This window comes from Ictidomys tridecemlineatus, chromosome 1 (genome assembly GCF_052094955.1).
Source record: "Ictidomys tridecemlineatus isolate mIctTri1 chromosome 1, mIctTri1.hap1, whole genome shotgun sequence".
Taxonomy (NCBI): Eukaryota; Metazoa; Chordata; class Mammalia; order Rodentia; family Sciuridae; genus Ictidomys; species Ictidomys tridecemlineatus.
In genome coordinates this window covers 190,267,349-190,289,618 of record NC_135477.1, presented here as the reverse complement: position 1 = coordinate 190,289,618, position 22,270 = coordinate 190,267,349, and the positions used below count along the sequence as shown (strand labels likewise).

The window sequence follows — 22,270 nt, the reverse complement described above, 5'->3', positions numbered from 1 at the left end:
TAGGGTCCCACCTATGTGACACCAGGAAAAGGTGGAAACTAACACTACTTTTTACATAAATGGATGAAAGTTGAGGTCAGCACTGGGTTCCCTAGAAAGGCAAAACCAAAGGGCTTCTTTGAGAGGGTGGGAACAATGGCAGGTGGCAGGGCTCAGCCTTGTGTGGAAGAGGAGCAAGGCAAGACACGGTGTGGTGGGTTGGGGATGATGGGTGACAGTGGCCTGGTGTCCCCGGGCCTGTGCCAAGAGCCCAGGCCCTTCCCTTGTCAAGCCCCAGTGTACAGCTGGCCATGAGGCTCCTTGCCCACCCATCTTACCTCGCATTCATAGTGTCCCAGGTCATCCTTGCCAGCTGCTCTGACCACAAGCACCAGCAGGCCGCTGCGGGGATCACTCAGCATCTGGTACTTGTTGCCAGTGGTCAGCAGGGCCCCATCTTTGTACCACCTAGAACCATCCCAAGAGTCCATGAGGCAGGGTGTGATATTCCCTGTGCTGCAGACCCGCTGCCCTGGCCCAGATGCTACAGTCCCTGGTGAACCCACCCTCTGGATGCCCACATCCAGCTTGGCCATGCTATCTTGTGGCAGAGGCCCCATGCCCAGTGGGTCTCAGCCCCACAATGCCCACTCTTCAGTGATCAGACAGTCACTGTGCCCAGCCCCGTACAGCTGCACAACCCTTGTGTTGCAGACAGGAGCCTGAAGCCCCTTCCCTGGTGCCCCACCATGTGCTGGCCCACCTGATCTGAGGGTGTGGGGCGCCTTCGATGGTGCAAGTGAGCTGGGCATCCTCTCCCTCCACAAAGGGCGAGGCCCGGACCTTGTTCACAAACCGTGGCGGGACTGCAGGGTGGAGAGAGACAGGGAGCCACTCTGATGGAGCTGGGGGTGTCTGAGCTCCCACATTCTTCCTGAGCCCTAAGTGAGCCCATGACCACATAGGGCTTCCACCCTCACATGCCTGCCTGCCTGCCCTTCCCTCCCACCCACACCCAGTCCCTCATCACAGCGAGCAGAGGGATGGAGGGCCCTTCCACCCATCCACCAGAGCCACATAGTGGGCTTGGTCAGGGTGTCTCCCTGCCCCACGGGCCTCCAGGCTCACCTTGCACCAGGATCTTTCCCAGGGTGCTGGCACTGCCAGCGGCGCTGGTCGCAAAGCACATGTACTGGCCAGAGTCGACCCCAGTCAGGTTGTCCAGGATGAGGGTGCAGGAACCATCTGGGTCTTCGATGAGGATGTGGTGAGGGTCCACTTCCACTGGCTTCCCATCTAGAAAGGAGGAGTGAGGGCTGTTGTCGGGCAGGGACCTTGTAAGCCTGCCCCAGTGGATGAGAGGCTGGGGCTGGCCTGCACCTCTCTGGGTCTGTCTCTGTTTCTCTCTCTTTCTCTCTGGTGTGGCCCAGACCTCTGTCTCTGTGTCTCTATGTCCACCTTGGACATTAGCTAGAGGCATGGCCAGGTGGAGAGACCTGAACCTGACAGAAGACATCCACATGGACAGCTAAGTCCATAGTCGCCCCACTGTCCCAGTGTGACTCCCTGTGGACCTCCCATGTGCTGATCATGCCCAGCTCCCTGGCTATGGGCCCATCCTCACTCAATCCCACCAAGCCTACAGCTACATAATCCACTGCCTAACACCCCTTCCCTCCCACCCACACCTGGTCCCTCATCACAGCATGCAGAGGGATGGAGGGCCCTTCTACCCATCCAATCTGCAGGGGGCTTTGAGAAGGAACTCAGATTTCCATGGCTCTGCTGGACACAGGCACCAGGCCACCCAGTTGTGGACAGGGACCTCTGGGTGCCATGGTGATAATGTCTGCATCTGAACTCTGGCCTGAAACTGTGTGTGACTCTGAGTTCACATATGGTGGACCCTTAGCACCAGCCTTCTGCTCAGGGGGAGCCAGGCATCCTGCTGGTCTTCCTGAGGCCACTAGTGCAATGTGCCCTTGTTGACCCAGGGGCTGCTGCAAGTGGCATGGCCATTTGGTTTGACAGTTAACCAGCTAAGCTGGGACAGCTCCACGCAAAGACCTGGCAGTAAAGCGTGGATGCCACACCCCAACTTCCCAGCCTTTGCGTGGCTGGCAGAGGAAGTGCCAGGCCTTGCTATAACACAGAGGCAGCCAAGGTAATGAGAAGATGAATCACAACTTGATGTCCTTGTATGGCCAGCAGAAATGGCCAAAGGGAGCTGGCCGCTAGAGTGATCACCACCAGTTCTATCCACTTGCTGCCCCCGTGGCCCCAGGTGGTAGGCACATACATAGGTCGCGCAAGCCCAGCAGCTCCGGATGGGGTGGTTCCGAATGGGGTGCCCTGGGAGCACTCCCCTCCTGAGAGGTGGGGCCCAGCAGAAGTGAATTCAGTCACTGAGGGCACTGACTGGAAGGGATGGGTGCTGGTCTCCAGAGGTCAGCACGCTGGTATAAAAGCCAGCCTGGTCCTAAGCCCCTCTCTTCCTGTCACCGCAACTGCTCCTTCCCACTGACAAGACTCCCAAGAAGTTATGAGGCCACCAAGGGGAACCCCACCAGATGGCACCTTTGGACTTTCAATCTGAAAACAATCTCTTCACTTTATAAGTAACCCAGACTCAGGTGTCTTGTTGGCACATCAGGAAATGGACCAAGACATGTCACACGTTCCTGAGACAGACCATTTTGCGGCTAGAGCCCTTGAGGAGTGAAGCGTCCCCTGGGTCTGGGACTTATCCCCTGCCAGACATGGCTGTCAGATACCACTTTTGAAAATTAGCTCTCAGCATGCAGTGGGGCTTTGGAGGAAACCAGATGCCCAACTCAAGTGAGGCCTTGTGATCTTCCACTCAGGGATAGGCCAATTGGACTCCCTGAGGAACAAGAGATAAAGGCTGCCCAGCCGCATTCATCAAAAGGAAGAGAGCTTCGTGAGTGAGTGGATGTCCCCCAAGGGCAGGGTGGGCTCCGCTCTCCACTCCACTCCCTGATGCAAGGCAGCTGACTCCATGAGAATCTGGATCCAAGGGTCTCCACTCATGGGCTTGGGTTTGCATGGTCTAGCTAAACTGAAGCCCACTGACACGGCAGCTCGCTAGCCTCATCACCCAGGAAAGGGAAGCTGGACTCATTCATTGTTTTGGGGGCTGGCCAGAGCTCTGGGCACTCCTGGGCCCTCTCTGCCTGACCGCCCTTCCTCGCTAGCTTCCTGGGGTCCCTCCCATCTCTCTGGCTTGCCGCCCCTTCACTTATGTTCCTCACCTCTCTGACTCTGTGAATCCCATATCCCAAGCCTTGAAGCCTGAACCTCATCTCTTCACGCTCATTCCACATTCAAACTGACCTCAGTGTCTCTCTCTCTCTCTCCCCCTCTCTCTCTCTCTCTCTCTCTCTCTCTCTCTCTCTCTCTCACCAGGGATTGAACCCAAGGGCCTTAATCACATCCCCAGCCCTTTCTACATTTTATTTAGAGACAGGGTCTTACTAAGTTGCTTAGGGCCTTGCTAGGTTTCTGAGGCTGCTTTGAACTTGCATCCTCCTGTTTCAGTCTCCTGAGCTGCTGGGATTGTTTTGAGGGCTGTGCACTAGACCTGACCCATAGTTTCAGACACACTGTATGCCAAGGATCTGCCTGCCATCTCTCACCTCCAGCCAGACATCTCTCCTAAGCTCTAGATTTATTCTCAAGCTATCCCCTCCATAACCACCTGGAGCCCAATGGTTTCTTCAAAACCTCACAAATCTAGGTTTCTTTCCTCCCTGCCCAGCTCAGAATGTACCAGCTTTCCTCCCTGTGGGTCTGCCCCACCTCTGTGAATAGGACCAGTGGCCTCTGCTGTCCACAACCCCTGTGCTGCTCCCTGGATGCCATCTCTCTTCCACACACCCCATGTAACCCATCAGCAAATCTGGCTGGCTCTGCCTTCAAAATGCATCCAGGATGCAACCATGGCCACCACCAACATGATGCCATGTCCCTAAGCAGGCCCTTGGCACTACAGCCAAGGTGACAGATGACAGATCTGAACCATGCCCCCTGCTGCTCACAAGACCATGGGGTTTCCATGTAGTCAACGCTCCATGCTGCCCAAAGGAATCATGTTGATCCCTGGCACCAGCAAGGTGCCTCGGGACCCGAGAACAGTCTGCCAGGGAAGAGCCTTGGATTTTCTGGAACCTTGGGCCACAACAGATGGGCTAGCCTAGGGGTTTATGGCTCAGGGCCAGACTGGACACTCTATTTTACAATGGCATTCATGGAGGAGGCTCTGGCCCATGCTAGCCTCTGCACCAACTAGGAGATTCCTGGTGGGTGACTGGGCCATGCTGGCATCTATGCCAATGAGGAGATTCTTAGTAGGTGACCTGGGCCACACCAGCATCTATGCCAACAATGAGATTCCTGGGGGGATTCTCAGGCCATTCTGTGTCTATACCATTGAGGAGATTTCTAGTAGGTGACCCAGGCCATGCCAGTGTCTATGCCAATGACGAGATTCCTAGTAGGTGAACCAGGCCATGCTGTGTCTACACCAATGAACAGATTCCTGGAGGATGCTCCAGGCCACGAAGGCTTCTATGCCAATGATGAGATTCCTGGTGGGTGACCAGGGCAATGCTGGCATCTCTACCAATAATGAGATTCTTGATGGATGCTCTAGGCCAAGCCAGCATCTATGCCAACAAGATTCCTAGTAGGTGACCCAGGCCATGCTGGCATCTACGCCAATGACAAAATTCCTGTGGGTGACCTGGGCCATGCTGGTGTCTACACCTTTGACGAGATTCCCAGTGGATGACTAGGGCCACGCTGGTGTCTATGGCAATAACGAGATTCCTGGGCCACACTGGCATCTACACCAATTAGGAGATTCCTGATGGATGACCCAGGCCACATTGGCGTCTACACTAACAATGAGCTTCCTAGTGGAGCTCCATGCTGTCTTCTATGCTAACGTGAGATTCATAGTGGGCTTCAGGCCATTAATCTTGACTTCAGGAGGACTAGAGCCTGAGGTCAGCCACATGAGCGGTCAGCCATGCAGGTCTGACAGAGTTCAGATGACAAATGCTGACGTCAAGTCTCATTAAGCCTCCTGGTTGGCATAGGTCTGTTTGTGTTCTCAGGTGTCACTGGGAGGAGAAGGTGCTCTTCCTCACTGCACTGGGAGCGGGAGGCTGGCAGCTCATAAGTGGTGACACTGGACCCTCCCGAAGTGCTCTTCTTTTTTCTCAGGGGCTGCAGTCTTGTCTTTATGCTGAAGTAAACCCTAACCCTGAGCATAATAGCTCTGAACTCCAAGACCTTCTCGTGAATCACTGAACCTGAAGGCAACCTTGGGGACCAGTGAACTGGACGTCAGAAGTGAGAGTGGTCTCGGGACCCCAAGCCTATGGTGGTGCAGGAAGTGAGGATGGTCTCGGGACCCCAAGCCTGTGGCAGTGTCAAGTGAGATGGGCCTGGGAGACACCTGAACTCCCTTGACCTTGGCAGCTCCCATCCCTGAGCCACGTAAGGCCTGTGCTCCATGACCCTGAAGGTGCAGTGTGATCAGCACCCTTCCTGGCCCATTAAGCTCACAGGCCTCTCCTGCACCCAGGTGCCTGCCTGTGGCCCCCTCTGTGGTCCTGGTGCTCTCTTGGCTGCCCTCAGGCATGTCTGTCTCGGCCCTGTGCTGACTCCTCACCCTGCTCATTCCCCAGGGTGGCCATGGCACCACCTGACTTACCTGTTCACTGTCCATCCCCAGGATGTTTGCCCTTGAGCAGGCCTGGACTGTCTCTTGTTCCCCATGCCCAGCCCACTGACCAGACCCCATGCTGTCCTCAGCCCCCGTGCAGCCTACCCCTGGTGGGGGTTCCTGTGAAGGGTCAGTCTGTAGGCCCTGGCAGGTACCTTTGTACCAGCTGACAGTAGGCTTGGGTATGCCAGTCACGCGGCAAGCCAGCTTTACAGTTTCCCCCAGCTCAGCCGTGCAGTCAGCCAGTTCCTCTTCAAATTCCGGAGGACCTGAGGACACATGTGGGGGTCTGAGGACTCTGAGGGTGGGATGTCAGGCCTATGTACCCTGAGTGCACCCTGGCAAATTGCCCCCAACAACAGCAGTGGCCCCACATCCAAGGGCCTGGTTACTGACTAAGCTGGGTGTGGCTGCACGAGGCAGGGACAGACCAGGGTGCAAGACCATCACACCCAAATATGACCTGGTCAGATATCCCAAGTCTGGAGCTATGCTGTATCCCCACTACATCCCTTTGTGTCCCCCATTTGGGACAGGGTCAGCTCAATACCTGCTCTGGGGCTCCCTGGGAGGCCAAAGCCACCGGTCCCTCAGCTAGATCTGACCAAGGGGAGAACCAAGCCACCAGTGCAGAAAGCAACCCATGCCACGTGCCCGGCCTGGGTGCAGCCCGCTGGGCATCTAAGTGATGTTCAGGTCCCCACCCCAGCACAGCACCAGGGACGCTCACGCCACACAGGCAGGGCCAGGCGCTGCTGGATGCCGCTGATCTCCTTCACCCAGGAGTGCTTGATGATGACTGTGCGCGCCTGCAGCAGGTACTTGCGCACAGAGTCCTCCCGCTCATGCCACACCTCGAAGGCACGGTCGTCCCCTTCCACCTGGTCGTTCAGGTCGATGCTGCTTAGCTGTTGAGGGGTGCAACATTAGTGGGAGGACAGAGCAAAGCATCCCCAGACAGACAGAGTCCAGTAGGGTCATGCCCAGGTCACCCCAGAACAATGGCAAGTTCTGCTCCAGTGGCCATCCTGTAGCCCAGGAACAGGGAAACCTCCACTGGCCTGCATGACACCCCCAGCCCCTGGCACCACAGACCTTCATCATATTCCGGAACACATAGCTGAAGGTATCAGTGCGCGAGTCTCGTCGGGGCTTGCAGATCACCAGGTGGTTCCGAAACAGGAAGACATGGCGATTGTGGCCCTTCCAAGGCATGCGGGCCCCTGGTGCGCCCTCCCACACAATGAAGTGGCCCTGGGGTGTGAGTAGATGTGGTTGGACTGTGATTGCCTGGCCCCATCCCTGGGCGCAGACCCCAGGGTCATCTATGAGTCCAGCACCCACAAAAGCCACACCCCACCACATGGCAGCAGACGCAAGTCCCCCCACCTGGCGGATGGGCTCCCCCAGGGCCTCCAGGGTGCCGGGGTAGTTCTCCATGAGGGACACGTGCAGCTTGTTCTCAGCACGCTGGGGCAACGCTGACACGACTGCGTAGGCCTGCTCCAGAAGGGCGCAGTTCTGCCGGTTCCGGGCCTTGTTGCGGATCAGCTCCTGAGGCGGACCAAGGGGCAGGACCCAGACCACTTCAGCCCCAAGGCCTGGCCTGGACATTCAGGGCTGGGGCAGGACAGGGCTTCCCACCTTGAGCAGAGCCTGGTACTTCTGCACCCGCTCCACCGGCTGCTCCAGGTAGTGCTGCAGTGGGGGTGGGGGTGGCTGCGAGGGGTCCCCAGCGGACAGCATCTCCTCAGTGCATTTCTGTAGGCACCACAGGGCGGGTTTCGGGCAAGAAAGCACAGCCCCAGTTAGGGCATCCTGACAGTAGAGGACATCCCAGGGGCACTCTCACACCTGTCCCTGAACCTGGACAATGGCTGTGTTACCATCTAGCCGGAGGCATGCACAGAACTTGGGCAGTGAGGTGGCCAGCCCAGGAGCACAGAGCTACAAGGCTCAAGGGGCCCTGGGGACTGTGGGGGAGGAGATCAGGAAATATGAACTAAGGCCATGAGCACAGGACAAGGGCTAAGCCTCAGGGGACTTTCAGGTCAGTGATTTTTCTGGTGGGAGTCAAGGCCAGCACTAGGCCTGGGAGCAGCCAGGGAGGGGCCCGGTGGCCAACGCCATGGAGCCAGGCTCGGGCACCTTGTAGAACTCCTGGACGGGTGTGCTGACAACCACGGACTCTGCCTGCACACGGCCCACCAGGAACTCCAGGTACTTCTCAAAGGCTTCCTGGTTCTTGATGAAGCACATGGCCACATCGTCATCTGTGTCACAGCGCTGCAGGTCCTGCAGGAAGCTGCCACAGAGAGGGACAGGGTCAGGGACAGGGTCAGGCACAGCTCACAGCCCAGTCCTGGGCCCTCTCTTTGAGAGGTTATGGTTCTTGCCCAGGAGTGGGTTCTGGGCCTGTGAGATTGAGTATACTAAGCTGGGTGTGCAGACACGTGGGCACGTACAGAAGTGCATGGGTATGTACACTTGCCCACGAGTGTGCAGATGTGTAGTATGTGAGCATGTATATGTGGGTACATGCATGTGCACGTGTGTGGATGCATGTGTGCATGCATGTGACTGTGCATGTATACACAAGTGTGCAGATGTGACCATGCATGTGTGGCATATGTGTATAATATGTGTGCATGTGTTTGCCTGAATGTGTCTGTGGATGTGCACATGGCACACACATGCACTCAAATGCTTGTGTGAGTGTGCAAGAGTGCACGTGCATGGAGATCAGCATGCATGTGAGTGCACATATCTATGTGTATCCAGCATGTATGCACATTTTTGTACAGGATTCACATATGTATGTGTGCACACATGTACACTATGTGCACAGGCATATCAAGCACATGTGCATGCACATTTGAGGCTGGGTGCGTGAGCATATGTGGTGTGCACATGGGACTTCCCGTGTGCCCATGTACATTCATGTGCATGCACATGGGCCTGTGTGAGTGCTCATGGGTGGCAGGTATTCTGCAGCCTTCAACCCATATGGCGAGCGTCTGTCACTGGGGCATCACACAAGTGGGATGTACCCATGGGTAAATCGAGTTCCTACCCTAGCTGCTGAGTGTCACCCTCCACGAGGCCTGACCCACAGCTGCGCGTGCACCTCACATGCATGTGTGTGGCCTTGCCTACCTGCTGTGGAAGCGACTGATGTCCTGCACATTGCGAAAAATGACTGCCTTCTGGCTGGCCACGGCTGCTGGTGCTCGGGGAGCACGGTCCAGTTGCTGTATGTAGTGGCTTTGGAGGAACTGAAGCTCACCCACAAAGGTTTGCTCTGAGCTCAGCAGCTCCTGGATGACAGAGCTGGCGGAAGAATGGCATCAGGGGGTGCCCAGCAGCTGCCCTGCTCCCACTGTCCCTAGTCTCCACATGGGGACTAGGTACACATGGAGAGCTTGCTCCCTTGCACTGCAGTTAAACGGGGTTCCTGTGAGCAGGAGCCTGTCACCCAGCTTCAGAAAGTGGGTAGGTGGTAGAGCAAGGGCACCACCTCTTCCCCAGGAAGCCCTCCCGCACGAGGCTTTGGGAGGGCACAGCTGTAGCAACCAGGGGCAGGACCGTGACCTAAGGAGGCTCACACAGCTTCAGCAAGCACAGGTCCCCCATGAAGAAGCAGGGCAGAACGCCAGCTGGCCCTTGAGGCCCAGCAGCCAGCTGTGGCTGCACCCTCAACCCTCCCCAACGCATACCTCAGCCTGGTCTTGTACTCATCCTCGGACACGGCCTCGGGGAATTCGGGGGCCTCACTGGGCCCCCACTCAGGAGACAGCTGTTGAGAAACAGGAGTTTGTCCCAGGGCACCAGTTTATTCCACCTCTTCTGTGGCCACCGGGCTCCTGTCCCTTACTTCCAGGGTTCTCTGGGGAAGGGCCAGGATCCCAGGGCCTTGGCACCCTCCCCCAGCTCCGGACTACCATACCTTGAGCCTCTTGTCCAGGTAGGCTGGTGACACCCAGCCTTGCCTGGAGGGGCTCGACTTGGTGGGCTTGGTGCGCACAAGCCAGCGCAGCGGGTGGGCTGAGTCCAAGACCTCCACATACTGGCCTTCCCGCAGTGTGATGGCATCCTGCTCGGCCCCCAGGGGTAGGTAGTCGGCCGTGGCCACGTAGATATCAAAGATCTGATTAAGAGAAATGGGCCTAAGTCCTGGGGCCAGAGGGGTGAGGCCTGCCAAGGCCCCCCATGGCCCCCGACCTCTGAGGAGGGAGAGGTTCTCCCAACCCCCTAAAACCCCCAAGAGCACAGAGGGGAGGGTGCTGAGTGCAGGGGCCGAGGAGGTACCCAGTCCAGGGTCACAGGGCAGGAGCCCCCAGGGTCACTCTGCACAGATGGCAGTGAGAGGGCTGGCTCCTGCCCACGTGGATGGGCGCCTAGACTGTGGTTGCTCACGGCGCCTTGCTGCCCACTGCCCCATGCAACCCAAGAGGTGGTGGGCTCTGGAGGCAAAGGTGCACTCTCCACAGATGGCAGTGAGAGTGACATCAGAGGTAGTGCTCTGCAGGAACCCATGTGCAGAGACCCTGCCCTCTGCTCCAACCTCTGGTGTCCCTTGGTGTCTCTGGGGGTGATGCCCCTCCCTTGTTATCACCAGGCCCTTGCAGCCCCCCATCGTCTCTTCAGCAGGTCAGGCCCCAAGCCCTGTTCCCAAGGGTCCCAGCCCACCCACCTCTCCTCGGGAGTCCCCATCCTCCGACTCCGAGGATGACTCCTGGACACTGGAGGAGGGCCGCGACCGGCCATGCCGGGGGGAGGCAGACGGAGTCTTGGACTCCTCATCACTGTCACCTCCAGGCACCTGCAGCTTGGCTAGGCGAACACAAGGGTTGTGATGTCCTTGGAAGGCTGTCCCCCTACTGTCTACCACCCAGCCAGTCTCCAGGGCTCCCAGGCACAGAGTCCTAGCTAGGCCCCATACGAGGACACAGGGTCCCAGCCTCCCCTGGGGACCCTGGATGCCCATCCTGGCCCCCTCACCCTGTGTGATCTTGGCCGACACCATCTCAGTGATCTGGGAGGTGAGCTTCTGTAGGAATTCCTCTGTGCCCACCTCAGCGAGGGACAGGTGGCCATGGGCCTCCTCAGCCACCAGGGCCTCCCCTGGGGGAACAAACACAACACTGTGGGGTCATGCAATTCTCCTAGGGGCTGATGGTGAGCAGGAGACCAGGCCCTGGCAGGGAGACCATGAGGTGGTGCCAGCAGGAAGAGACCAGTGAGGTCAGCAGGATGCAGAGCCTGTGACCAGAGATGAGAATGAAGGGAGCGGGTCTGACAGAAGAGGCAGCAAGTGGCCAGAGAACTGCAAGCACAGATAAGGGGCAGCAGGTGGCAGGCAGGGCTGCAGGCAGATGGTGAGGGAGCTGAGGACAGGGCTGGGCAGGGTCCAGCCTGGCAGGCATCAGGCTTGAGGCGGGGTTGGGACTGTGGGGGCCGAGGTGACTTTGTGGCTCTTCTTAACATAGCCCACTGGGCATGGGCCCCATGACCACAGAGGTCAGAAACAGCTCTGACTCCAACCAGAGCCGGGAGCTGGCCATGAGAGGGCAGGGACCTGCCCAGAGCCCAGGCTGCTCAGGTCCAAAGGGCAGCCTCCCCTGCACCCAACCCGGGCATACCTTTCCTCTGCCCAGCAAGGCCGGTGAGACCAGCAGACTCTGACATCTGTGCTGAGATGGCTTGGGTGGTCCTGAGGGGAGGAGGGGTGTCCTGCAAGCCCAGCTTGGACCCCACCACTCTGCTCCCCATAGAGGGGGGCCTAGGGGCCAGGACACCACAATCAGGGGCTCCACACCAGAAGGGGCCCATAAAAACTTCATTTTATAGTGTGGAGAAGCTGCACAGGGAAGGGGGTGGCCACCCACAGGGCTACACCACCCTAGCCCACTGGGTAAGTCAGTCAGGGCACCCACTCACCCCTGTAGGAAGGTAGAAATGAGAGCCTCCTTCATCTTCTCCTGCTCCTCCTCCTTGGGCACTGTCCAGAGATCCAGGGGAGCTATCAGGACCAGTCCTGTACTCCGACACCTTGAGTCCTGGGCTGGGACCCCTACCCAGGACATCTAGACCACCCTGGGGGCCCTGCCGGCACTGTCCCTAAGAAGCCCTGGCAAGGGTCTGTGCCTAAGCCCACCTCCCTGTCCACTCTCAGCACTCGGTCACCCATGGGGTTGGGAGACAGGCCTGTCCTCCAAGCACCATCCCTCAGAGGGGCTGAACAGAGGGCTCTGGGCAGGGCCCGCAGGCCATCTGTGCACCATGCAGGTAGGGCTGAGGTTCCAGGCCAAACTGGCCTGCACCACTGAGCCCAGACTGCTCTTGGGCTCTGCAGGAGAAGAATCACAGGTGGGTGAAGGCCATACATCCCAAGCTGGTCCCTCACCACACCCAGGCTCCCTACTCACGGCCTGAGACATGCAGGCTGGCAGAGCAGAGGGCCTGGCCAGCGGCGTTGGTGGCAATGCACGTGTAGGTGCCCTGGTGTTGCCGGCCCACATCTAGCAGGACCAGGCTGTGCTGCTGGGCAGAGCTGGCCATAGTGTAGCCTGGGGTGTTGGGGCCAATCCACAGTACGCCTCTCTCGGCCTCCTCCTTGAGCCAGTGTATGGTGGGGGCCGGGCATCCTGTGGGCAGGAGAGGGCTCAGTGGGTACACAGCCCCACTGGCTATGGGCCTCCAGAAGAGGGTGCTTGGCCAGAGTGATATGAGGGGTGGAGCAGGAGGCCATGCAGGGTGGCATGGGTGGCCTGTGGGAGGGTGGCATGGGCGACCCGTGGGAAGGTGGCATGGGGGCCCTGGGGGGGTGCTCTTTCTCCGGGGAGTGAGGATACCCACCTTCCACCTTCACCGAGAATGTGATGCTGGAGCCCCTCTTCACTTTCTTGGGGGTGAACCTCTCCAGGATGCGGGGTGGCACCAATTGCTCACACACATCTGGGAGAGCAAGGACAGCCATGGGGACACCCAGCACCCCTCCTTCAGCTCCCACGTCCTGATGTCCTTGTTCTGGGAACCCCAGGTAGTTCTCTGTGGCCTGTGCCTATGGCCCCAGAGAGCCCTCTTCCTGCACCTCCACCGCTACCAGGCCCAGGGCTGGTCCACTCTGGCCTCACGCCCACAATCCACCCAGCCTCTGTCTGCCCACAGGGCCATCTCACCTGATGCTGACTTCTCTTCTGGTTCATCAGGACCTGAAAAGTGCAGAGGGAGTCAGCTGTGCAGCACGCACAGATTCCCTTGCTTCCCTACACGTGGGAAGGTCCTGGTCCTATTGCCCAGTGGGGGGACCTGGGCATGGCCCCATCCATGGTCAAAGGTCCATTACCCTGCCTGAAACCTTGGCCTGGAGGCCAAGGAACTCACACTCCAGTGTACATCCGTGTGACATCCCCACCCTCCCTGTGCCCACTGGGAGTCTGGGGCCCCACCTGGAACCACACGGACACTGGGAGATGGCAGCTCAGGCTGCACCCTGAGAGACAGGAGGAGAACCCAGCAACAGTCTCTCCGCAGGACCAGTGTGGGTCAAACTGGGAGTCAGCTCTCAGTGCTCAGAACGTTTGGGAAAATAAGGACACAGAGTTTTCTTGTCAGAGCTGCCACTGGGGCTTTGTGCAGGTCTGCTGGGCCCAGTGTTCATCTGTTTCCCCCAAGAGCCTGCCCATCACTCAGGGCATCCAAGCCCCACTGGGCACCCACTCCTGTGGGGCAATTCTGCCATCTGTGCCACTGTACACAGGGGCAATGGGCTGGGCCCCAGCCTGATGGGGCCTGGCATGCAGTACATGTGGCACTGCTCACTCCTTCAGGGCACACACCTAGGACCAGCAGCCGGGCAGATGAGTAGGCAGCACCAACGGCATTGCTGATATAGGCCGCATACTGGCCAGCGTCCTCCTGGGTGACAGAGACGATCTCCAGGGTGTGCAGTGTCTTCTTGTCAGCCATGCGAATGTGGGCAGATGTAGACAGGGGCTGGCCGTCTTTGAACCAGTACAATCTGGGGACTGGGTAGCCTACCCCATAGAGGAGAGTGGTCAGCACAGGACCATTCTCAATGGGCACTATACTCTTTCTATGGGAGACAGACAAAGGCCCAGAAAAGAGGTTGCTCAGAGGCCAGCGAGCCTCTGGTGTGGGGGTGGAGTGGCAGCCTCCTGTTGCCCAGCAGCAGGCACACATGACCTCCTGACCTCCACTGGTCAGGCCCTTCCCATGTGTGAGCAACGGGAGACAGCTCCTGGCCTCCCTCCAGCTACGGTGCCCACTCCCCAGCACCTCACCTTTCACCTTGAGCTGAAATTTGGCCAGGCGTGTACCAGGGGCCACCTGGAGGTCCCTCAGTTCCTCCACCACCTGGGGCAGCTGCCCCTCATCTGATTCGGTTCCCTCTTGCTCCCGGCTGGCAAAAAAGACAAATAAGGGGGTAGCCATAAAGTGGAGCAGGCTGAGGGTCCAGGCGGGAGGGCCCACGGGATGAAGATCAGAGGCAGATGGGTTTGAGGTTCCCTGTCTGCTGAGTGGAGGGGCAGAGGGACAGAAATGGCCAGGGTCTGACTGAAAGCTGCAGGCTTGGGAAAGTCAATCTAAGCCACCCAGCCCAGATCACCACTTCCCGGGAGGCCCTGGGCCGCTGTCTGTGTGGCCCCACCTAGACAGGTATCCCTGGGCACTGAAGTAGGATGAGGTCTCCGTGGCGTCTGCGGCAGTGTCGTAGTCTGTGCTGGTCACTGGGGAGGAAAAGTGAGTGGAGGAGGCTCAGGACTTTGGGATTTCAGGGGGACGCGCCCTCCTGGGCCTGCCCACCCCTGCTATTCCCAGCCTCATTCTTCCACACCCATAACTAATTGCAAGCCTCTTAGGCCCAGCACAAAATGTCATATGACCTGAGTCTCCAGGAACAGCAGACAGGGACAGTGGCAGAACCTTCTGGTTCCATCCCACCAGGGCACGAGAGGTTGGAGACACAAGCCTCAAAACCAAGAGAAAGAGACTTGGATTTCTGGCCATGAAGGGACAACAAGCTGGACTTCCACCACTATGGGCCAAGCGAGAGTCCCCAGAGTGCCCATGCTGAGATGCTACCCCAGCAGGATGGTTGGGAGGTGTGGCCCTGGGCCTGGAGCCAGTGGGAGCTGAATGGGAGCTGAATGGCAGCTGCGCCTTAGCCAAGGACCCGAGACCCCTGGCCCTTCTTGCCACATTCTCAGTGACATTCAGGTAAAATCAGGGTACTTTACAAGATTTCTTAGACAATAAAATGGAAGAAAATAGTCTTTTACAAATAGTGTTGAGCAAGAGTGAACTTGGAGCCTTACCTCACACTCACAAATTCCCTCCAAGGGAACCAAAGACCTCAACTTAAGAACTACCACAAAGTTTCCAGAAGAAAGCACACATGTGGGTTTTTATGACTCACATTCAGACAGCACTTGCATAAGTGTGGCAAAGCCCAAGCAGGCAAGAAAGAGCAGAGACCCTAGCCTTCATCAGGCCAGACACAGTGCCCCCAAGAACATGTCCAAGAAAGGGAAAGACCGAGGTCATGCCTCTGATGCAGCCCGGAATCAGGAACACGTGAAGAGCTCTTTCAGCTCTGGAAGGAGACCAGCCATCAGCGCACACCATGCCACGTCTCCAAGCATGCCTGTGTGCAGGAGAGCCTCCACCACGACTCCACACACACCATCAGTAGTTCTGCGGCCAGGGCACCCACCAGCTGCATGTTTTCCTCTAGCCCAGCTCAGCTCTGACCCTGTTTGCCTGGGGACAGGTCAGGCCCCAAGACAACCTGCTTCAGAGGCCAGTCAGAAGCCCAGGCTCCTCGCTGGGATGGACCCAGTGGCTATAAATCAGGACCCATGGCCTCCCTGGGGCAGGAGTAACCTGCCAGGGCAGCTCACAGAAGCCAACCAAGGGTCCTGTTGCCTAGGCTGAAGGTATCTGAAGGACATCTCAGGAGCAGCCAGATGTGAGATCATGTTGGGCAAGCTGTGGTGGGCACAGCCCCTGCCAGCACCTCTGTTTCCATCAGGCCAAAGTTCCCTGAGGCCCACAGCCTGGGCACCCTACTCCAGCTGTGTCACATGCCATCCCCCGTGGATGGGATGGGGCCCTTTCCAGGCTTCCTGTCAAATCTTGGTCTTCCTGGCCAGCCTGCCCACCAAGGCTACAGGGACCCTGCAAGAGTCACCTCATTAGAACAACAGAAACCCTCAACACCCAGGAGATCCCAGGCCCATGAGCACCATCAGGAATCTAAACAAAGAGCAAGTGTCCTGACACTCAGTGCCAGCAGCCACCTGCATGCCCAAGCGTCTCCTGAGGGCTCCTGCAGCAATAGCCAGGGCTCCAGAGCAGCCCCAAGGCAGTGGCTGAGCAGCTGGGCTCCCCTGGCTCCTCTTCCACACCTTCCTGGTCTCCCCAGCCTGGACGCCTTCGTCAGACACAAGAGACCTCCACCCTCCACCACTGGGCTCCCGGGGGAACTGTGGCCTTGAGCTTGGCTCCAGGGAAGTCTCCACCAGCTTAAGACCTAGAGGACCTAACTCCTGTCTGGTCTGAGACCAGAGCCCTGGATCACTCTTCCAGCCCTGCTCAGGAGACTCTCATCCCCACCCTGGTAACACAGACCCCCAGAGTGCACTCACGCTCCACTCGGAGCTCAGCCTTGGTGGAGGAGACGCCCACGCTGTTCTCCGCCAGGCAGCGGTAGACACCCATGTCTGCGGGCACCACAGCAGTGATGATGAGCTGGTGGCCACCCTGCTGGTCCTCATTGATCATGTAGTGGTCATCCTCCTCCAGCAACTTCCCGTCCTTGAACCAGCGAACACTGGGCACAGGTTGACCAGTCACCACGCAGTCGAAGCTCACAGGGTACCCATCCTGCACCTCCTGGTTCTGCAGCTCCGTCAGGAACATGGGAGCTAGAACAGCAGGCAGGGCATGTAGCATGTTAGCCTGGGCATGCCACTCACGCCTGTGGCCACAAACACACCGATCACACCAGCTGAGTGGTCTGACATGTGTGAGCTGCCCGGCAACAGGCCATGTGGGAGCACCTGCAGACCTGACGTGACACAGACCCTGAAGCTTGCCTGCTAGACTTAGCCCTCTCCCCAGCTCTCTAAAAGTCTCTCCTGCTGCCCAGGCCACCAGGAGGCAAGAGGGATGAAGCGCTAGACAGGGATGGGAAGAGCAGTAACTACGGAAGGCTGAGGTCTGGTCGGGATCTGGAGTGTAGGAAAGCAACTTCTGGGCGTGCCAGGGTAACTGATTCCAGCTACCTCCTGTCCCTGCAGAGGTGCAGGCACAGTGGCGTGGCTGATAAGTAACTCAGTGGGTGAAATGGAAGTGAAGTGCCTTGTGGAAGTGGGTGCCTGTTCTATACAGGTTATATCTCCAAGACTCCTTGGGAAAAAATAAATAAAACTCTCCTGAAAGTAAGTATTCACATTCCCATTTTGCCCACATGAAAGCCAAGGCTCCGATAGACTATGTGGCTTCCCTAAGCTCACACAGCTAATAAGAGACAGAGCTGGGATTCAAATTCAGTTCTGTTCAATGAGTCAGGACTTTTTACACCTTGGAGGCTGCACTTGCAGAGTGCTGGAGCCCAGGTAACCCCTGGACCTCTCAGCTGGTGCTGACCACTGCTGGCCTCACTCCTCCTCTACCCCCTTGGACTCCAGCTCCAGACCCAACTCTGTGGAGCAGTTGGACTCACCGGCATCAGAAGTCAGCTGAGTGGACACTGGCTCTGGAGGTGCTGCAGGAGCAGGGGCCACTTTGCCAATGCGCATCTCCACCCCCCTAGGCCCCTGCTCCACCAGGCTGATCTCCACCCCGATGCCCATGGTGGTGAACATCTCTCGGAAGCAGGTGACTGCCCTGTGAGCTTCGGCCAGGGCCTCGAAACGGATGCAGACAAAATTCTCGTCCTCGCGGTAGGTCTGCCAGTCTGCAGGCTGCTCTGGCTCCCCGGGACCCTCATCAGCACTGAGAAACAGCTCCTCATCAGAAACCTCCGCTGGGCCTTTGGTGCGGAAGAGCCGGTGCAGACGCCGGGCAGCGCGGTGGAAGGCGTCGTCCAGCTCGCCCCCAGAGGAGCTCTCGGCCTCGCTTTCGGTGCCACTGACCACCACACAGGCACTATGGCTCACACAGCCAAACTTGTTGCTCACCTGACAGGTGTAGCGACCAGTGTCGGCATGGCCCAGGCCAGTGACCAGCAGAGTGCACGTCCCATCCGCGAGCTGGTCGATGTGGTGGTGCCGCCCATCAGTGAGCTCTACACCATCTTTCAGCCAGCATGCTCGCACATCAGCCTTGCTGGCTACCACACACTCCAGCCTCAGGGCATCCCCCACCTGGGCCTCAGTGTCCCCAAATGTGTGGGAGAATACAGGTCCTTCCTGCTGCTTCATCTCCTTCCGGACTTTGTAGCCCTTAAAGGCAGCCTGAATCTTCACTGCTGCCTTGTCCATGGAGGGGTCGCCCAGATCCTCAGCACTCAGACCTATCGGTGGTGGGTGCACCTGGGCTGGGTGCTCCTGCTGCTTCTGTGGTTCCACAGAGGAGGGTGCTGGGGCCCTGGCCTGTGGGCACAGAGCACAATATCACAGTGAGACAGGGGCCCCGAGGCCAGACACACAAGACAAGGGCCCAGCACTGATCTCCAGACGGCTATCCATTCTGCCTCTCAGGCCCTGGCAACTGTGCTAGCCTCATGGAGTATGAGGTACCTGCTGGCTCTTGTTGCTATCACAAAGCAAGTCCAACTCCCTGAAATCACTCTATACAGTCCCCAGTGGGGACTGATGGGTAATGAGGAACACCGAGACTGGCCCTAGCTTTATAGGAAAAGGCTTCAACAGTAGATGGATGATGGATGGGTGGAGAAATCGGTGGGAGGAGGGACAAGCACGTGGGTGGTAGTGGCAAGGGTAAAACACTGGGCCTCCCCTTGCAAGCCAAGCAGAGGCTCACCTTGCTGACCAGGGGTGAGACCCCAGGCCGCCCAGCCTTCTTGAGGTAAGTAACCAGGGAAGGTGTGCCTGCCCGGGACTCGTCGTCAGAGCTGGTGTGTGAGAGGTCAGCCTCTCCAGTGCGTGCCAGCTCATCAGCTGTGGAGTAGCCCTCAGAGAGGTCAGGGGCCACCTCCTCCACCTCCTGCCGTAGGTGATGCACGCGGCCATCCTCCTCTGGAAGCTCACTGATGGAGTCCAGCGTGGGTTCACGGCTCATGCGACGCTTCTTGGCCAGGGCCTCCCACAGCAGGTGCAGGTCACCCTCCTGGGCTGCCTCAGGGGGCAGGCTGGGCTGTGTGGGAGCCTCATCCCCAGAACCAGGGGTCAGCACCACTGAGGAGAGCAGGAGGGTATCACCGGAGCTGTGACCCCAAGCCTATCACTGGACCTCTGTTCCCCACTTGGCACCTGGTTTTACCAGGTCTAGAAGCACTGAGCCTCAGTCTTCCCTCCCTATGTCAGTTCACCTCCTGCATAGACAATGTGGTGACCAGAACAGAAAATGGCTCTGCACAGTGAGCCTGGGCCTAGATTCACAGGCCCATAATGCAGGGGTGGGACACATGCACAGGGAATGCACCTGGATCAGGCTCCGAGGTGGGGCACTGACAACCTCCCGGGAGAAAGTGATGAGGTGGGACAGGCCACCCCCTTCCACATTCAAGGTTTCCCAGCCCAAAACCTAGTACTCACCCTGGAAGGTAGCAGTCTCCATGGAGGCCAGGGCGTGGGCAGGGCCACAGCGGTACTCACCCTGGTCTTCTGCCCTGAAGCCCTTGATCACCAGTATCTGCTGCCGCCCCCGGGAAAGGACCTCAAAGTGCCCACTGGGTTGGATGCACTCCGTCCCCTTGTGCCAGATGACCTCGCTGGCCTCAGCTGCCACCTCCACCTCCAGACAGACATCCTCTCCAGCCACCACCTGCCGGCTCACAGGGGTAGGGGGCTGGGGAGGTGCAGGCTCCACTGGTTCTGCTGGGGAATAGTGTCCACGGAGGACAGGCCACATCAGGTGTGGGGGCATTCCAGGGTCCAGACCTCACCCTGACAACTCTTCCCTCCACCTTGGAGAAGCTGGGCATTCTCCAGGACCAAGATGGTTACTCACCCAGCCTGACCATCTGGGGCAGGTGCACAGGCTCCCCAGCACCTGCAGGGCCCACAGCAGCCACTCGGAAACGGTAGGTCTCCCCAGGAGTCAGTCCATCCACCACACACTCAGGCCCAGGCACGAGCTCGTGGCACAAACGCCACTGGCCCTTGGACCCTTCCTTCATCTCTACCCGATAGCCACACAGACCCCCTCCACCATCGCTTGTGGGAGCCACCCAGGACAGCGTCACGGAGTGGCCACTGCGACCCACCACTTCGGCATCTTCTGGGGGATCAGGGAGGCCTGCAGGGAAGAAGAGTAGGTCAGTGTATTCACTGGGACTTGCGGGCCCCCTCCAGCAACCCCTGAGTCTGGTTTGGACACAGTGTAGGTACTGGACAGATCACCTCCCCTGAGCCCTGGTAGCAAGGGATGCTGATACGTTTCTCTACCATCGTGAGACCATACCCAGAGCCCACTCTGAGTGGGAGGCCAGTGAGAGCCCCCAGCTGGCAACCTTGCTCCTCCTGCCCACCCCTCCAGGGCCCAGCTTGAACCTCTCCTAGGTACAAAGCAGGGGAAGGTAGGTGGTGATCTGGGGACCATGGCCTCAGGGGGTACTTAGGGTTGAGCCAGGACACATCTGATCAACAGCATCCCTGAGAATTTAGTGACCTGGCCCACACACCTGCAGGAGAAGCCACCTAGGAATGGAGGGAGCATCCTAAGACTCTGGGGGTGGGACAGATTCATAGCAGGACCCAGCCCAGGATGGTCATCCACCCTGGTGTCAGGAGTGTGACCCAATCTGCAGAGAAGGGACACACCTTCACACACACAAACCACCCACCCAACACCGAAAGTCGAGCTGAGGTCACTGCGTCTCGGGCAGCAAAGGTGACCTCCCCAGCGTGGTGTAGCTGTGCATTGCGTAGCAGCAGGGTGTGGTGGCTGCCATCAGCAGTAACGGTCCAGTCGTCGTCGTCAGGCTGTACTGCAGTTCCGTTGATGTACCAGGTGGCTTCACCCACCGGCAGGGCCTCGCTGAGCACGCAGGTAAATCGAGCCTGTGTGCCAGCTCGCACCACCACATCCTTGGGGGCCTCCAGGACTTCCAGGCGCCAGCCTGCAGTCAGGGGTGGAATGAATGCGGGTGTGTAGGAGGGTCTAGAGAGATCAAGCCCAGCACGGCCCACTGGGTCTCCCACTGAGTGGGAGTGGACAGAGACCCCATCTCCACCAGCTCTCCCTACCTGCAGAGCCCCACGCTGGAGGGGCCTGGGAGACACACGCCCTGCGTTGGAAGCTGCACTCCAGTCCTGGGAGCACTGCCCAGCCCCTGGAGGAGTCTTGGAGACCCCCTTCGGGTTCCCCACATCTCACTCCATTCCCTAGCCGCAGGGCTTGTCTCAAAGACTGATGTCCTGCCTCCAGCCAACTCTCCAGGCCCCGCCCTCTCCCAGGTGTTCATAGACGGCAGACTCACACCACCCAGCCGGCTCAGTCACAGGCATAGACAAAACCTGTCCTCATGTCTCAACAGCACGCCTGGCCCTGCTGCTGCACAGGTACACTCCCCCCATGGCCCTGCTGATGGAGGCCTCCCTGGTCCTCGGCCCCTGTCCCCACTCCCTCTCAGGTTCTCTTGGCCATGGGTCCCCCAGAAGCACAAGCTCAGCAGTAGCATGCCCTGATCCGGCAGCCGTGCAGGACCCCAGCACTCTCCCAGAGGCCACCAGCCCAGGTGGAGGACTCTCCTGCAAGCTGCTCCTGTCCCAGGCCCCATCCCCCGAGTGAGCAGTCCAGACAACTCTTTTTGGAGGTAGAGTGGGGGTTCCCAAGGAGCAACTTCCCTTCTGGTGGGAGAGTCCTGGAAGCCACCTTGGGCTGCCCAAAAAGTGGCCCAATCTCCTGTGGAAGGGGTCTCACCCACCTCCGCCCCGCCAGCTCTCATTGCCATTACCTCTGACAGTGAGGAAAGCAGAGGTGACCATGTCCCCAGCCAGGAAAGTCACCCGACAACTGTCCTGTGGCCTCAGGTTTTTGAGCAGCAGTAGGTGTCGCAGGCCATTCTCGAAATATACCACCTCCGCGTTCTCCGAGGTGTGCACGGGCTCATCGTCCAACAGCCAGGTGTGGGCAGCCACCTCAGGCCGGGACAGCTGGCACTCAAACAAGGCCTCCCCGCCCTCAGGCACATCCACATTCTCCAGGCCTCGGACCACGGTGTTCTTGGCTGTAGGGAGAGCAAGGCTCAGGGACTGCTGACCTCACTGTCCCTTGGGAGAGCCAGCAGCTTCAGGAGGGCGGCACCCAGGCCTGTAGTGTTCCCTCCACACCCTGCCCACCCTTTGGACCCCTCACATCAACAGTGGTCTCCTGACCACAGGA

The 22,270-nt window shown here is 58.7% G+C and overlaps 1 protein-coding gene across 2 annotated transcripts in view; it reads right to left on the bottom strand.

Annotated features, from left to right (window-relative positions):
* Positions 1–22,270, bottom strand: part of Obscn (obscurin, cytoskeletal calmodulin and titin-interacting RhoGEF) — a 137,280-nt gene that overhangs the window by 25,611 nt on the left and 89,399 nt on the right. For both annotated transcript variants that reach the window (XM_078014707.1, XM_078014714.1), the window contains 29 exons: positions 21,843–22,115; positions 20,730–21,005; positions 19,895–20,182; positions 19,480–19,761; positions 18,746–19,119; positions 17,484–18,354; positions 16,405–16,683; positions 14,406–14,484; positions 14,038–14,156; positions 13,573–13,770; positions 12,913–12,945; positions 12,590–12,688; positions 12,160–12,378; positions 11,672–11,732; positions 11,374–11,444; positions 10,733–10,855; positions 10,425–10,564; positions 9,678–9,878; positions 9,448–9,527; positions 8,888–9,061; positions 7,880–8,036; positions 7,376–7,492; positions 7,121–7,285; positions 6,827–6,985; positions 6,462–6,639; positions 5,887–6,000; positions 1,108–1,275; positions 743–845; positions 318–447 (listed from right to left, as the gene is read on the bottom strand). In XM_078014707.1, coding sequence (XP_077870833.1) covers positions 318–447; positions 743–845; positions 1,108–1,275; positions 5,887–6,000; positions 6,462–6,639; positions 6,827–6,985; positions 7,121–7,285; positions 7,376–7,492; positions 7,880–8,036; positions 8,888–9,061; positions 9,448–9,527; positions 9,678–9,878; positions 10,425–10,564; positions 10,733–10,855; positions 11,374–11,444; positions 11,672–11,732; positions 12,160–12,378; positions 12,590–12,688; positions 12,913–12,945; positions 13,573–13,770; positions 14,038–14,156; positions 14,406–14,484; positions 16,405–16,683; positions 17,484–18,354; positions 18,746–19,119; positions 19,480–19,761; positions 19,895–20,182; positions 20,730–21,005; positions 21,843–22,115 — 5,531 coding nt within the window. The remainder of the gene's footprint in view (positions 1–317; positions 448–742; positions 846–1,107; positions 1,276–5,886; positions 6,001–6,461; positions 6,640–6,826; positions 6,986–7,120; positions 7,286–7,375; positions 7,493–7,879; positions 8,037–8,887; positions 9,062–9,447; positions 9,528–9,677; positions 9,879–10,424; positions 10,565–10,732; positions 10,856–11,373; positions 11,445–11,671; positions 11,733–12,159; positions 12,379–12,589; positions 12,689–12,912; positions 12,946–13,572; positions 13,771–14,037; positions 14,157–14,405; positions 14,485–16,404; positions 16,684–17,483; positions 18,355–18,745; positions 19,120–19,479; positions 19,762–19,894; positions 20,183–20,729; positions 21,006–21,842; positions 22,116–22,270) is intronic.